This window comes from Blennius ocellaris (assembly GCF_963422515.1).
Source record: "Blennius ocellaris genome assembly, chromosome: 9".
Taxonomy (NCBI): Eukaryota; Metazoa; Chordata; class Actinopteri; order Blenniiformes; family Blenniidae; genus Blennius; species Blennius ocellaris.
This window is the reverse complement of record NC_137658.1, coordinates 5,103,110-5,119,106: the sequence shown is the minus strand read 5'-3', so window position 1 is coordinate 5,119,106 and position 15,997 is coordinate 5,103,110. Positions and strand designations below refer to the sequence as shown.

Genomic DNA, 15,997 nt, shown 5'->3' with positions numbered 1-15,997 from the left:
TTCAGCATTTTCTTCTCTGCAAATCCTTCCCACATAAACATTTCAGAATAGTTTTTTTTTAAAATGTTTTATCCCATTTGAATTCCAGCAATGTTGTGGCCAGTCATTCCCATTCTTAACTTTTGAGAACATTTGCGTCATTGATTTTCATGGTATGCAGCTTTTCATCAAGTAAATCATCACAAATAAAACCCCACAGTTGCTCATTGTTCTACCTGTACTGCATTAATGTCTTGCGATAGCCATGTGGTGAAACGACTGCTCCGGTGAAATGTCACTCCATTGTCATGCTCTTTGACACCGCTGTCACACAGAGGATGTCCATAAATCTCAATAACTGTAGTCACCTATGTTATCTAGAAGCTGCAACACTGCCTCCTCCTCTCCTCTTGCTGCCTTTAACATGACCAGTTTGTTGGAAGCCCGATGGGCTGTTATCATTTCGGACCCAACTGTTTCCCCTCTCTCCACCCTCCCCTCCATTCCCTATTGGAGGGAAGGATCGCCATTAGATAGCCATGATTATCGCTGACAAGAGGGAAGCATGAGGATTACAGTTTGAAGCCCGACTGCTGAATCCTTGATGGCTTCCTGGAAAGACACAGGTTGTCTGCTTCCTCCTCCTTCCACACACTTGCTGACAATGCTCTCTTTGCAATGCACGCGTGTGTGTTGCCTTTGAAATATTGTTCTATGCAATTATTGTTGTTGCAATGTGAGTTTTTTAAATAAGACCCACCAGCAAGAGTGTTATCTGAATATCAGGTTCTTAAATCTACAGGTGCCACAGCTTCCTTTACACCCTGTTTTTTTTTTTTTTTAAACCACATTGATTTCATATAATCACGATGACAAAAAGAGGAGTGATACAATTTTCCTACGACTTCAACACTTTCTGAGTGCCAATATCATAGGAGCCAATCAGAAGCAAGAAAGTCGACAAATTTAGACTTTATAAATAAGACAAATATGACTCTGAAAATGTTTCAACTCCCACCTAACAGTCTGGTTTTCTCTCCCAATCCAGTAATGTGCATTTGAGGCACATTATTCAATCTGAAACATCAGTAAGTATGAATATGTGTCGACAGAGTATCCTTCTTTCAGTCAGGTGGGATTTGATCCTACGGGTAAAGCAGTACAATTTGGATGATTGAGGAGCTCGTCTGACTATTTCACAAAAACGCTGGTCGACGAAAGGTCTGAAAATAAGAAAATATACAGTTATCTGTCAAGATACGTTTTAGATGCCATAGGGCAGGAAACTAGTTAACCAATAAAGCATCATTTGAATCAAGATATAAAGATAAAGATCTTTGAGCACACAGAGTAGCAGCCCGACTGCACCAGAAATGTCTTTTTTTAGCTCAATCTATTTTCACACAAAGAAAATATATATGTAGATATATATGTGGACACGGAGATCAAAGCAATTAAAAGATATTGGCTATTACTCAAGGAACAGTTGAAGAAAGGATAGACAAGTAAATTATATGCTGTGCAAATCAAACCGCTTCAGTCAACTACCAACAGGCTATAGAAAAGGCTGTGGCAGAGCTACTGAGTGAGAGAATATATCTGGTCAAATATGAGCTGTCTGGGTATGGGCATTTTATAAACAATAAAAATACAATTTCTATGCAGTGTATCTGTCACACTACGTCACTCCCATGCTTGGCATGAGGGGAGTCATGTCAACTGTTTAATTCATGACTTTGGTGTAGGCCATCGGTGTCAAACTAATTTTAGATCAGGGGCCACATGCAATTCAGTGTGATCCCAACTGGGCCTGACGACGAAAATGAGAGGATATGATCCTTTAAATAATTCAATTCCAAATATTGTCCTGGGTTTAGTGCAAAAAAGGTAGGAGTATATTATTAAAAAAATGTTTACACAAAAAGCAACCCCCCCCCCCCCAAAAAAAAAAAAGATTAGATAGTAAGTTTAATTTCCTGTTCAGTTCAGGGTCTACTTGATCTTCTTGCTGGCCAGTTTTGGTTGCGATGAGACTGAAATATGTGATCATCCTCATCAACATTTCACACAAAGAAAAACAGGGACTGATCAACTTACAAGATCAGAATATTTTGCTTAATTTTGCAGCTTCTTATTTCAATGTACTATTACAGAACTGTAGTATGCATTATGGCCTTCATGCTTTTTCTTTCTTTGGATGTTATTGTGATGATTTCAATGTTTGGATCCAATGCATTAATTCAGTGCAATGTCACAATGTCATAATGCTGAGGTCTTATGGCCAGGAAATCATTAAAATGAGATGCGATGCTAAAATAACCTGTAGAATGAACTTTATAAAGTCATGATCGTGATCATTTTTTCTCGTGAAGCCTCAATAAACTACCAGTCAACAGAGCCTCATTTTAAGTGTGAACACGGCTACTCTAATAAGGACACCAGACTTTGAAACGCCCACTGTGGTTTTCACAGCTTTAATTAGGCTGCTTTTGCACCAGCACCTTTTTGGGCGACTGACTAAAACAGGTCATGTGGATGTGTGAAGATTTAAGTGTATACAGGTGAATGGAGCTGTGAAAATGAATGGCGGTGGAGTGGAAGAAAAACAGCTTATGTACAGACTAATGTGATCTCTGTTTGACACTTTGAGATGACGTGTAACAGTAATAGTGTTTTCGAGAACATGTTGGATGGAGAGTGTCACTCTAATGGGTCCCCCCCCCCCCCCCCCCCCCCATTTCTACAGGCTTCTCTCTATTCGGCTCAATAGGAACAACCGATTTGTATCTGATTCAGAAAAAAGGACGAGCTTGACTATGTGTCAGTAAAGTGTCAATTAAAAAAGGATCACTGAAAAACAAGAACTCTGTAACACTTTATGTAAATTCTGACACAAAAAAGAAAAACAATTTGAGCGACACTTGTTTTCTTGTAGGTCTCACATTTTAATAGATTGTATCCGTCCATCAATACATACATAAATAGACATTTTGCACTTTGCACTGTGATTCATGTCACTGAAACTTTCCAGCTGATCCCAGTTAACTAGGAAAGTCTTTTAATGAATTGGAGTAACTTTACTAGTTTGGGCAAATAAAAAGTATAACTCATTATTTAGTAAAAGTAACTGGGGTATTACTTTCAATTGTTGCTTTTCTTAAATATGGGCAATTGGCTGTGAAATATTAAGTAATGTGTGAGTCAGTCTGATCCAAGGGTCTGCAACCGCTATGACCCCCCCCCCAAAACATAAATGAGAGTGAATGAAACAGTCACGATTGGAACTATATTATTGATTTAAGTGTTGAAGTTGAGTGTGGAAGTTGGAATGATTTGCTGGCATAAAAAATAACCACAATTCTGACTTTTTGATTTTACAGTAATGTATTTTTTAATGCATTTGTACAATTTAGACAATTCACAGCAGTGTCAAAAATATTTAATTCATTTTTAAAAGTAAATGTTGTAAAACAGCAAAATAAAACACACGATAAACAATCTTTTATGCACAGAGAGAAAACAATGTAAATGTGAGCAACAAAAGGCCTTTACAAATAAAACGATTGGATTAAATAAATACTGACAAAATACATGAAACTGAACCCAAAAAAACCCACTTTATTACAATATCTAGTGTTCCTTCTGTAAGTATTGTGGAACAGATATATACCCATGCAAAATATGAAAATACGTACATAAAGTTAAATTTACTACTTGAATAAATACCTTTAGTTGCTGCTTCCCCACTCAGTGTTATACAAAACCAGACATCAGGTGTCAGCATTGTTCATTTTCTCTAAATATTTTGCTTCCCATAACTATTCGTCTTTTCTTCACAAAAATACAGAGTCCATTTTCACAATTAATTATCATTTTATTTATTTTTGGGAGATTTATAACTTTTTAGACATTTCACATTTTGAACATCTCAGGGAAGATCTAAATGCAATATGAACTATTTTTCCAAAGAATCTATCTCTCATATATGTATTTGATCAATTTTTCATAAAGCATGAAACTGATCACCGAAGACAAGTCATAAAAACATTTCTATTCTATATTATTTGCGTTTGGTTGCACTTTCTATGTGGTTGTTGTTGGGGTTGTTTTTTTTTTAATTCAGGTTTTATTTTTTCATTTTGCACTGAACCTGTCCCCTTTCTCAAGATTCACAAGATCACAGAAAATAAGCCAAATTCCATGAGTATCCTTCATTTTTCTTTTTTGTTAGTTTATATAAAACAACCTCACAGCAATAAAACCTATCCAGGTGAATTGTAAACATGATATCAACCATTTACATAAATATGTACACATTTATGATGCTCACAATATTCACACGTAATACTGGTTTATTTACTAGTGTAGGCCTCGCTCAGAAGGTTTTGCCATATGCAGAAAAAAATGTCCCTCGTCTTTCTCCACTGCACAACAAGCAATATAAGTATACCGAGCTCAAGGAGCCACAAGAGGAATGAGAGAGCGGAAGAACCGGTTTGTCAGAGAGCGTCAGAAAGGTAGTTCTAGTTAGAACATGCGGACATGTTGAGGAGATTTTACTGCGAGGAGGCAAAGGGTTGCACGGCTGTTTCTTCTGACTCTGGGAAAGTCAAGCCTGTTTGATAGAAATAAAAATAAGAACTTGTGGAGCGAATATAAAGATGCTTTCCAAATTAATGTGTGTGTGTGTGTGTGTGTGTGTGTGTGTGTGTGTGTGTGTGTGTGTGTGTGTGTGTGTGTGTGTGTGTGTGTGTGTGTGTGTGTGTGTGTGTGTGTGTTTTCAAGCTGTTTCCCCTCGCTCAGCTGCTGTGTTGTCTTTCCTTCAGTACCAGTACAAGTCCTTCTTCTCGAGTCTGCGGTCTGAAAAACAGGAAACGGGTTTTATTTAAAAGATGGTTTTGTTCAAAAGAGCATGATCATGTTTGAAAGCTGAAAGTTGTTTGGTAAGGATATATATTTTCTTTCAGTGTAGAGAAGTGTATTTCAGAAAAAAAAAATGTTTTTCAATTTCCTGCATGGTTTCTGAGAAACAAGAAAGGACATCAGGTCCAAACAGAAAATGATGATCTTCTGCATATATTAAAGTCCAAACAAATTTGATCGTGATTCACTAGTTTTGAATAACACTGCTGCTTTCAAATACTTAATTTTTTTCTATTAATCCCTAAAGTTGTTTAGTTCAACCCACCTTATGCAGTAAAACGTTCTGCTTTTTGTGGAGGAAGTCCCTGCTTCACAAACACATTAAGGAAGAAGGGTTCTGTTTTTGTTTCCATCTGGCATTTCGTATTTGGTTAAAAACCCAATTAGTGATTCACCATGCTAGTTTTGTGTTTGAAATTAGGACACAGATGACCTCGTGACCGAGTCTGGTCTACATGTCCTTACTCATACTTCCCAAGATGTGAGTAAATCCAAAATATTGTCGCCTCATTGAAAATGCTGGAGACTCTAATCGACCCGACTCCATCTGGGAAAAACACACCCGATGAAAACACCAAGAGTGAGTTTGGCAATTTGTGTTTTGTGCAGTGCAAAAAAAAAAAATATATATTTTTTTTTTAATGTTTTCTTTTTCTGAGGATCTATTGATATTTGTCACCTGTGAAACGCTGTAAACCATCTTAATACGTGTCTAAACACTGAGCCCTCTGTGACTCCTTGTCACTTTTAGTTTTCTTTGTTTTTTTGCTTTAAGGAGACTGGCATTACCTGGTTCGTAGTTTACATTGGGGTCCACAGACTCTCTGAACCCCGGGGGTACGGTCCAGCCGGGGAGGAGCTCCGGCTTGGAGCAGGAGGCCATGTCGGGTCCCATCTCGCCGCGGTCGCTGTGCAGCAGGTTGAGCAGGGACGAGGCGTATTGCTGTCCGGTGAGACTCAGCCCTTCTTGGGACAGAGAGTATGTTACAGAGGGCACTCCTGGGTTTTCCACTGTCCTGGTTGTGAAGGAGTGCCAGGAGTTTGTGGAGTTTTCTGCGGGGTTGAAGGTCAGGAGGTGGCCGGCTAAAGTGGGAGGCTGCGGCCCCGAGTACAAGTCTGCGACTCGGCTCTGACAGGGGTTGACATCTTCTGCAGGGAAAGGAGGAAAATTATGTTACTATTGGGTATCGGCCATCTCTTTTCCCGAGTTCCTAGTGCCTAATGTCTGTCTGTCTGTCTGTCTCCATCAACTTCACATGTGCCATCATTCAAGAACTCACTCGCCTCCCACAGTTGTAATAACTTTGTACATGAAGCTCTTGAGGAGTATTTTTGCTTCCTGTTTTGTCAGTTTTTCTTCTTGAATGCAGTCTCCTGCACTTCAGGTCACATGTCCTGTCATAAGCCAGCCCCTTGTCTATGAAGACCCATTTTTTGGGGGGGGATGGAAACCAAGACCATTTTGCCGGTCCCCACTGGACCACATCATTTTTACATTTTAGTTTGAATGTTTTGTGTATCGTTTGAATTTGCGTTCCAGACATCCATGCTCTGGGTTTGATGCTCACTTTTTTGTTATCTTGAGGTTTTGTGTTATCACTCTGTGCTTTCGCCATGTTGGCCCTATTATCTGGTGAGCTGGATAATTGTTGCTTGAGCCATGCATGTGGGTCCTTCCGTTGATACAAATACAGTTTACAACTGATGATAACATAAAACAACTGTAGAAAAGAAAACCACAATCCATCCATTCATCTTCTATCATCCCATCCAGGTTCGCACAGCATGCTGGAGCCAATCTCATCTGACTATGAGCGAAGGCACGGTACACGCTGGACATTACACCAGCCCATGACAAAGAGACACTCACATTCACCCCTTAGTCAATCTAAATAAAATAAAAAACCCACAAATGCAATATAAGCCAAGATAGGCTCTGATTCTGCTGGCAGCGCCATCTTACTACGTGGACTGTCCATACTCACCTAGTTTAATGGGTTTACGGGGTTTCTTCGCCTTCACCGCGGGCATCTTGGCCTTGCACACTTTGCCCAGAGCACGGCTGAAGTGAGCATCCACCATACTGTTGGTGTCTCCGTGGAAGTAAGTCAGGACGACATACTGCGAGTGCTCCTCCACTTTAACCGCCGTGGGGCTGTTAGTTCTTTCCTCCATGGGTCAGCTGCGACTGTAAACATGAAGCAGACGCATCAGAAATTGGCAAAATGAGTCAGTCGTGAAGACTGAATTTGATGTTTTCTTTCATAATGAAGGATTTGGATGCAAAATAACTAAATGTACATTGTATCTTGTTTTTCCCATTAAAGTGAAAATAAATGTAGATACGATTTTGAATTCATACATTTCATATTATTGAAAAATGCTTTGGTGACGTGAACTCTATCTTTAGCAGTGAAAGTAATACACATGTACAATATAAATTGTTTTAATTATTGTGATGTATTTTTCTCATTATGGACCATTGCTTCTCTCTCTCGCTCTCTCATACATCTACTGTTGTTAACCAGTTATTGGTGTTTTTTGATGTTATAATAAAACATGATCAACAGCAGTTTGTTATTACTTTTATTATTCTGGAAATTCTTTTGTAGTTTTTCTGTACGTCTGACTTTTAATAGCTTTAAGTAATAAGGTAGAGGTTTCAAATAAGCCTCCAGGGTATTTGTGGATTCCCTCATCACGTTGCCTCTCTTCTCTTTATTTTCTCTTTCATTTTGTTTTATTTGTGTAAAATAATCTCTTCTGAGGACTCAGTTACCTCTTCACTTCTGAGTTTGTACCTCACAATAAAAAGATCACTGACTGCTGACCTACATTTGAAACTGGTTAATCACAGTTTTTGATAAAATGCCAAAAAATACAGTACAAAAACAGGCAAAGGTTCAGATCACAGATTTGAATATTAACGCATTTTACAGCTCTTAGATGAGGAAGAGTATTGACGTGGTTAATGGTTAGCACAATATTCCAGGCCAACATAGCTCAGCAAATTGAATTAGTTCAGAATGGATTACTTGGATTTTGTGACATTGAGGAACATTTAAACAAACCTTTCAGAAGAAAATGTCAATATGCAGCAATTCTTAACTTGCTCTTCTTACCTGACCTGGTGATTGACCAAATGGGACCACAATGTCCAACCTTGCATGGACTGATGAATCAACCAAAATGGAGCAGTTTCAAAAATTGTTAGAAAAACAAAAACAACCCCACAAACTCCGGTTTCAGTTCAACACATCCGAGTTATCATCTAAATTTTAGGATCCAGCGTGAAGTCATTTTGCTATCCCCTTCAGACAAAACACCCTGCTCACCGCCACCGAGCCTGAAGACGTTTCTTAATGTGGAAGTCAAAGAGGGTGTGTGATGCTTCGTGAGCGAGGACGACTATGGACAGAATGTTATCCAGCAAGTTTCTGGAACCTGAATGACAACTCATCAAAAACATTCTTCAGACAGACTGTCAACAAGTTACATTCGGTTCAACGGCAACTCTGATGGGAATCAAGCCGTTTGCATTCCGGTTTGCAAAATTCAGCATCGAGCACTTTGGGGTTGAGGTCCTTCTTTTCCACACGGCCATGGATTCAGTAGAACCACAACCTGTGTGTGGAGAGCTGGTCTTGTGTTTCTCTACTGGTGGAAACTAAAGACTGGCAGTGGAGTGCAGGGAGTGATTTATGCGAGTGGAAAGGCCTCAAGGCTTGAGTGTGTGTGTGTGTGTGTGTGTGTGTGTGTGTGTGTGTGTGTGTGTGCGCTTTTAATGTCTATTATACCTTGTAAATGTTTGTAAAAACAGATTTAACCCTTGTCTGGTCTTCAAAGTTGAAAAGCATGAAAGATAACATTATAACAGAAATGGGGCATACTTTAAAAAAAAAAAATTGAATTCAAATACACTCTCGAGTCAACACATTTTCTTTGTAATTTATGGTTACTATTTAGAGCCCACTGACACACTACATTGTCGTGTGTTACAGGAGCTGCATTGAAGCAGATAAGAGGAGGCTTGTTGGCTGCCTTCTCCCGAGCCTGATGGACATTTACAACTTCCACGACCTCAGTAAAACACAAAACACCAGTTCACAGTGTGATTTTCACCTTTCTGACCTTGTGGTCTCAGGCAGGTGATGCCGGCATATCACAGTGAAAAACAAACTTCGCAACTGTTTATTTCCCAAAGCTACATCTGCTAAAAATCTTCATACACTGACAAAACAATGGTGGCATAATTAACCTTTGCAGTCTGCAATAGATCCTCCTCTTCATTTTGTATTATTTATTTGTATATGTTGTGTTTTTTTAGAAGGAGTAGAGGTTACATACAGCATATCTCATCACATTTTGTGTGGAATTTTACTGCATTTATACTAGCAGTAGTATGTGGCATGAAAAGAAAATAACTAGTTCTGTGGTAAGGTGAGTCTTGCATTCCTACTACAAATATGTGCTGACTTAATTACGTGCATAGCTGTTTTATTGTGTTGCTGTGACACATGAGCGGAGCTGTCAGCACTATTCGCATAAATCTAATGATTGATTTACTCATTAAATTCTGCTGAAACAAGTAGGAAGACAAATATTAGATTTTAATTTCTATTTGAGGCGATCATCCATTAATGATATGGGCTATTGTGAACTGTACACACTCCTGTCAAGGTGATGTAGTTTTTTTGTGTTCTTTTAGCAGACATGCCAGGATACCAGGATATTTAAGGTATGGAAACAACTGTTGCTGGAATTAGCTGAACTCCAGGTCTCCAGAAACATCTGAAGTGGAGCATAATTGCAGTCTTGTTAATTCATATCACAAGCCAAGGTTCTACACACGAAGCAGTCCTGATTAAAAATGAAATTGCAAACATATGACATAAATGCATGACAGTTTCTGATTAACACTTACTAGTTTTGCTGTTCAAATATGCATACATAGTAATTAGCAGTATTTTGGGTCCATATTGTATTATGAAATTGATATAAGCCATGACAAAACAAATTCACTAGATATGAAAAGAACGTTTCAAAAGGAAACACCACAATCAGTCTGGGAATATATACACTGGGAAATAAAGAAAGACTGACAATACAGAGGTCAATTTCACTAATTTTTAAAAATATATTTTACTTGAATACCGATGACTAATTATCACAGATGCAACATTTCCACGAACAAATATACACACGATACAACATCAAATTTATTCAGTACTGTTTCACGAACAGAATATTCAGCCGACAGTATTCATGTAAACCTGAATGGTGAACTGCAGATTTTAACAGTGCACTTTTGTGGCAGTTTTAAATGTATATTCAAGGTAAAGGTTGACTGTGAATGCATTTCTGGTCTCCCCTGCTCATAACAAAGGACTTTCAGGTTTTGGGATGGTTAATGGAATATAAAAAGCTAAAGCCACGTTTAATGGTCCACCCAGAGGCGCACTTACGCCCCCTGGTGGCAGTGTTTATTTGATGAGGACGTGGCAGAGGCCCCCAGGGTGGTTGTGCTGCTAGGGAAATGTGAATCAGAATTATTAAGATTGTTCTTTTTGGCAGGACCACCCTTGGTATCAGAACGGCTGATGTTGAATCTGAAGCGTCCACAGCACAAATCGCTTCGCCAATGTTTCCTCACGTTCTCCTTCATCAAGCAGTGGAAGAAAAAGACGAAAAACCCTGCAACAAAAGCAAAAGCAGAATGTTAATCCATCATCATCAAATAACTTAATGGGTTTTTTTTTTGTTGAAAATGTTTTTCTATTTTTCTGTGAACTCCTGGATTTATTCGAAATTATGATACAACTCTTATGTACAGTATAAGATCTTTAAGTGAATCTAAATTTATGACAGAATGTAAAAAAATAAAATAACCTAAAACATCTTCCAGTAAGATAAAAGAGGATTTAAAGATAATCTGGGGATTAAGTTAATGTAACTTTATACCTTCCAAGAAAATAATGTAATGTTGTCAATGTAATATTGGTAATTTTAGATGTAATAAAGGCAATAATGCAATGACTTGCCAATCATGTAATTGGAAATTTTATTTATTGTCCTAATAACATTATGATAATGTTCTAAAACGTTATTATAGTCAGGAGTGGCACTTTAAAAAAAAAAAAGTTTTTAAATTGCAATAATTGCAGTCAAAATTGTAATGGGACTACATTTCCCGGTTGTGTGCAATCGACATATCAAAAATATATAGTGTGTACTCGTTCTTTGAGAGATGCTGAATTCTCTCTCAATTCTGGTTGGAAGAAATGTTTTGCTTATTTATTACCCACTTGGTAAGTTGTTGGCTTTATTACATTAAAAATTGCTCAAATCATTACATTACTGGCATTCATTTCATTATTGGTCATTGAGATATTATTAGTTTTGACATAACATAAATTTCCATCAAATAAAGATAACCAATAAGCTAAAAATTGCACAAGGTCAAAGGTTAAGTGAAATGCAGTTAAAAGCAAGGTCCAGAAAAATTGTTAAGTTAAACATTAACTTAGAAGGAAACTGTAGAGGTAAGCAGTTAAACACTGAGGTCAAAAGTTAATTCAGAAGTTAATTCAAGTGAAAGGCGAAGTGAGTTAAGTAAAAGTAGATCAATAGTCAAGAAGAAGCTGGGTTAGGTTTAAAGATGACCTCACAGTTATGGTGGATTAAGATTATGTTACCATCGAATCCAGAATTGTACTCAAAAACATGGTTCTTTATTTTTCTGCATCATAAAAGTGTTTCTATTATTAATCAATAATAACTCTGTTTTCATTTCTAAGTTGACCAAATTCTATCTTAAACATTTGAAAAACAATAAAACTGTAAAAAAAACTAAACAAAACACCACATTTTGTTATATATCAAGACATCCTGAAATTGAACATGTAATCTACTTGATGTGATTAAAAACAAACTGCAGCTTTTATTTACCTTGTAAACTATTGCAGATCACAAACAGGTACATCATCGCCACTCTGCCAGGCCCAAATGAAAACAGGCCCATTGACCAGGTCAAGCCCAGCAGGACGGTGAGGCTGGCCACTGCCCTCAAATCCTGCAGAGCGCTGCGGCTGGTATCTGAAGGCTTATTGGCCCGGGTCCGTTTGATCTGGATCAGAACCACGATGAACACAAACACGTTGCCCAACAGGATCAGAAGAATGAAAGCCACCACTGTCGCATAAATGCAAGCTTCATTTATCAGCCAGCAGCTGTGGAGAGAAGGAGGGAGACAATTGTTCTTCATATTATTTAACCTAGGATATGCATGACAAGATTATTTATGTACTCTTGTTATACGAGTTTCATTTAGGAATTATTTTCTCATCAATTACACATGCAACTTATTTATATTTGGCTGGAGCTGCCGTAGATTCGACACTCCGACAATAATTTCCTCATTTTCCCGTCCAGTGTTTGTTTCAGTGGAGCTCGGTGTGCAGTGCTTACAATGGACCAGTGGACTGAAGCGTTATTACAGCATCTTCAGGCACAATATTGCCGTAGACATCCTTATCTATGGCCAGCACCAAGCTGACAATCACCAAGGGGATACCTGTGGAAACACAACGTATACAGAGTTTGTCGCCACCTTTGACGGGCTCGCTTCTGCAGTAAGAGCTTCAGTCTCACCCCATCCCACAGCGCAGAACTTCAGGATGTATGAGGGGATGTAGGTGTTGAAGACCTTGACCAGCGCCAGGTACATGTGCACAGCCTCCAGACCCATCCAGGCGAACGACGCCAACAGGAAATAGTGGAGCGTTGCAGCAGTGGTGATGCACAGGCCATAGTTGGAGAAGGACGACAGCCACGAATTGACGAGAAAGACGATGCCCAGGCCCAGCAAGGCAACTGACAGGTTGATGAGTATCTTGGATGGATAGTCCTGGCGCAGCTTCCTGAAGTGTGGCAAAAAAATATATTGAAAAATTAAAAGACAATTTGAGCATGCATGGACTGAGATTTGCATCTTTAAGCTTTTTAGCATTAATCTATAATAGTTGGATGAGATTGTAATGCAAAAGACTTGAATTTCCTCACCAAGACAGCTTGTATAGTGTGTATTGTATACACTGTGTTCAGTCTTTACACGGAAATATGATTACTCACTCGAAAAAAAGGTAGGTGAGGAGAGTGACGCCTAAAAAGATGCAGGATATACCACAGCCGACATATGAGATGATTGTGAGTATCTGACTGTCAGTCTCACTGATGGGGGTTCTGGATACATCCTGGAAAATCAACATCATAACACTTTATTCTCTACAATACGTAATTACTTACCATAGAGTTGCAGTTCAGCATGAGAAGTAGTCACATATTCACCTACACACCATTCACAGTCTTTATTTATAACTAGTTGTTTTATGCCAATGATATCTAGCATGCTTTACACAATAAAAACAAACTCAGTAACCCCACTGTGTGTGTGTGTGTGTGTGTGTGTGTGTGTGTGTGTGTGTGTGTGTGTGTGTGTGTGTGTGTGTGTGTGTGTGTGTGTGTGTGTGTGTGTGTGTGTGTGTGTGTGTGTGTGTGATCTCTATATAAATGTCAATGCTAAAAATTAAGACAGAATGAAATCGTATTCACAAAAGCACTCAAATCTACATTGATGAAATAAAGAAATGTAGTGTTACTTATACAATATCGTAAACATCACAGTCTGGACTCATTGCATCAGTCAGTTTTTGCATTATTGATGCAGAAAACTGCTCTTGAATGTCATTACTGGGTCCAGAAAACTATTGTCCTTTCCAAAGCATATACACAATAAGGCAAATGATGTCATACAAAATGTGGATTTTCCGTTATCTGAATGTATCATGGTGCATCTTTATACCGACATTTAGTTTTGTAGCTGTAGACATGTCCTTCAACAACACCTCAGGATTAAACTGCTCCAAAAGGGGGCCTAATGATAAACTGGCATAAAAGAATCACAGCGAGGAGCTCATTATTTAGACGAAAACCACCCGAGCAGCTGTGAACTGCCCGATTCGCACTCGGCGTGTCGGTGGATGTGGGAGTCTGTGTGACTCACCAGGAGCAGGGCGAAATGTGTGAGGTGATCACAGAGACAGCTGGTCTGAGACGGAGAGATGCTCCTCGTTTCACAGCCGCTGCCGTTCCAACCGCTCCTCCCATCTGACACACACACACAACCCAACACACACACAAACACACACACACACACATACACACACACAGTCTCAAGTATCAATGGACGTGCAACTTCCTTTGTGGAGTGATATTGTTACACAGACATTTAACTCACCATTCATGTGGACGTCCCAAAACATACACTGCACTTGGTCTTCCGGCTGTAAAAATAGGGAAGCGATGGCGCTACTACAGTCACATACAGATGCTTTTTGTAATTCACTGTGAAACTCTTGTCACCTGTTGGAGAGGTTGATGGGTCAGGGTCACCACCACTCGGTCCTCTGACGGCAGGTTGATGACATGACTGTTATTGATACTGGCAGATACTATGTAGGAAGCCACTCTCCAGTTGCTCTGTGTGCTACTGGCCGGATCCTGTTAGGAATGAAACGCTTGTCCAAATAAGCGAGAAGAACTAGAAATCGCAGCAAGAGTAAAGTTTCATTGAGGGAGCAAAGATGTACTACAGACCATTATCTAAAAAGAAATCATTTGACTCAATCGATGATCCAGGGTCAATACATAAAACTTCCATCTGATGCCAGATGAATGGGAATGGCACTATGGTGAAATTATTATTATTATTAGTAGTAGTAGTAGTAGTAGTAGTTATTAGTATTATTATTAGTATTAGTATTATTAATTGTTATTATTATTATTATTGTTGTTGTTATTATTAAAAATCCCATTCAGTTATTGTGTAAAATATGGTAAGGTGGAACATGAAGTAGTGCAGATTGTAGATTTTATTTCATGAGGAAAAAAAAACCAAACGAGCTGTTTTCCATTTTTCATGCTGCGTGAATTAATTTTTCCATTTATCCAGCTGCTGTATCTCAGGTACCCGAGTGGATCGCAGCAAATTCAAAAGAAGATAATTGAAACCACGTCTCTGCTTGCTCATGTACTGAGATCAAATCCATTTAATAACTCTGTTAGTTCTTGAGTTCACTCTGAGTTCATCCTCCTCGCTGCCACTGCCGGAGTGCACGTGAATGATTGTGTGAGCACTTGGGTGTAAATGACTCATAATGTGAATTGCATTGACATTGCTCCGGTGATAATAAAATGTGCTATATAAGTAAAGGCCGTTCACAATTTGCCCAGGGTTGGACACTGAACATCTTGTATGGCAGCTCTGCCACATAAATTAGAGAATGCAGCTAAAACCTGTGTTATTTTTTATACTGTTTTTCCCTTCAGGCCAAATTATCTGTTAAAGCTTGGTTTGGTCTTTTTGTGAATATGGATGACATGTTGTAACTTCATTCTTTTACAGATAAAATTCACTTTTTTAACACACTGAAGCAAAAGGAGAAAGCTTCCAATATATAAAATCGAGAAGCAATGGAAAATGAGAGGGATGAAACAAAGGCACCTCAAAAAGTTCGTCCGTTGCATAAAACTGGAACTGAACACGAGTTGTGTTGTTCTCTCCAGGTTGGAACAAGTTGCGCAGAGCAGAAGGCAAAGAGATGGTGGCGGCAGTCTCGGGAAGAGGGTCACCCACAAAACTCTGATTGAGAAAAATCTAAGGAAGAAAAGTTAAACAATGTCACATGATGTTAAAATTTAACATTTAACATGTCAGGCTGTTATTTCACTGGTAAAGTAATGTTCACAACTCCTGTTGTTTGACGATATGGTGAAATCTCACCTCTGGGTTCAATGTTGATGAAACGGAGGACACACCAAATGTGAGTCCACTGAATTGGTCTGGCTCTGCGTTGACCATAGAAAGTGCCAGTGAGAGAGCCGCTATGCTTAGAGATTCGTCTTGAATATCCATATTGTCCCCCATCCTCTCAGCCAAATTAAGGATGCTTTTCCCATGGACAGAAAACGCATACAATTAAATGACATCAGTAAATATCTGTCACAACTTGAGCACCAAAAAAGCCTTACCTGTTAG

At 38.8% G+C, this 15,997-nt stretch overlaps 1 protein-coding gene across 1 annotated transcript; it reads right to left on the bottom strand.

Annotated features, from left to right (window-relative positions):
- Positions 1 to 3,404: 3,404 nt before the first annotated feature.
- On the bottom strand, positions 3,405 to 8,233 carry vgll1 (vestigial like family member 1). Its single transcript, XM_080502225.1, has 4 exons — positions 8,025 to 8,233; positions 6,888 to 7,090; positions 5,692 to 6,051; positions 3,405 to 4,839 (listed from the first exon to the last, which is right to left on the bottom strand). Exons 2-4 carry the CDS (start codon positions 7,075 to 7,077, stop codon positions 4,802 to 4,804), a joined length of 588 nt encoding a protein of 195 aa, XP_080358351.1. The 5' UTR covers positions 7,078 to 7,090; positions 8,025 to 8,233; the 3' UTR covers positions 3,405 to 4,801.
- Between the last annotated feature and the right edge of the window lie 7,764 nt (positions 8,234 to 15,997).

Bases quoted from the DNA above. Each gene is read 5' to 3' on its own strand.
- vgll1 (XM_080502225.1), bottom strand. From the start codon at position 7,077: ATGGAGGAAAGAACTAACAGCCCCACGGCGGTTAAAGTGGAGGAGCAC. The intron at 6,052-6,887 runs GTGAGTATGGAC...CTTTCCCTGCAG, and splicing joins CCGTAAACCCATTAAACTAG to AAGATGTCAACCCCTGTCAG. The intron at 4,840-5,691 runs GTAATGCCAGTC...CCTGTTTTTCAG, and splicing joins CAATGTAAACTACGAACCAG to ACCGCAGACTCGAGAAGAAG.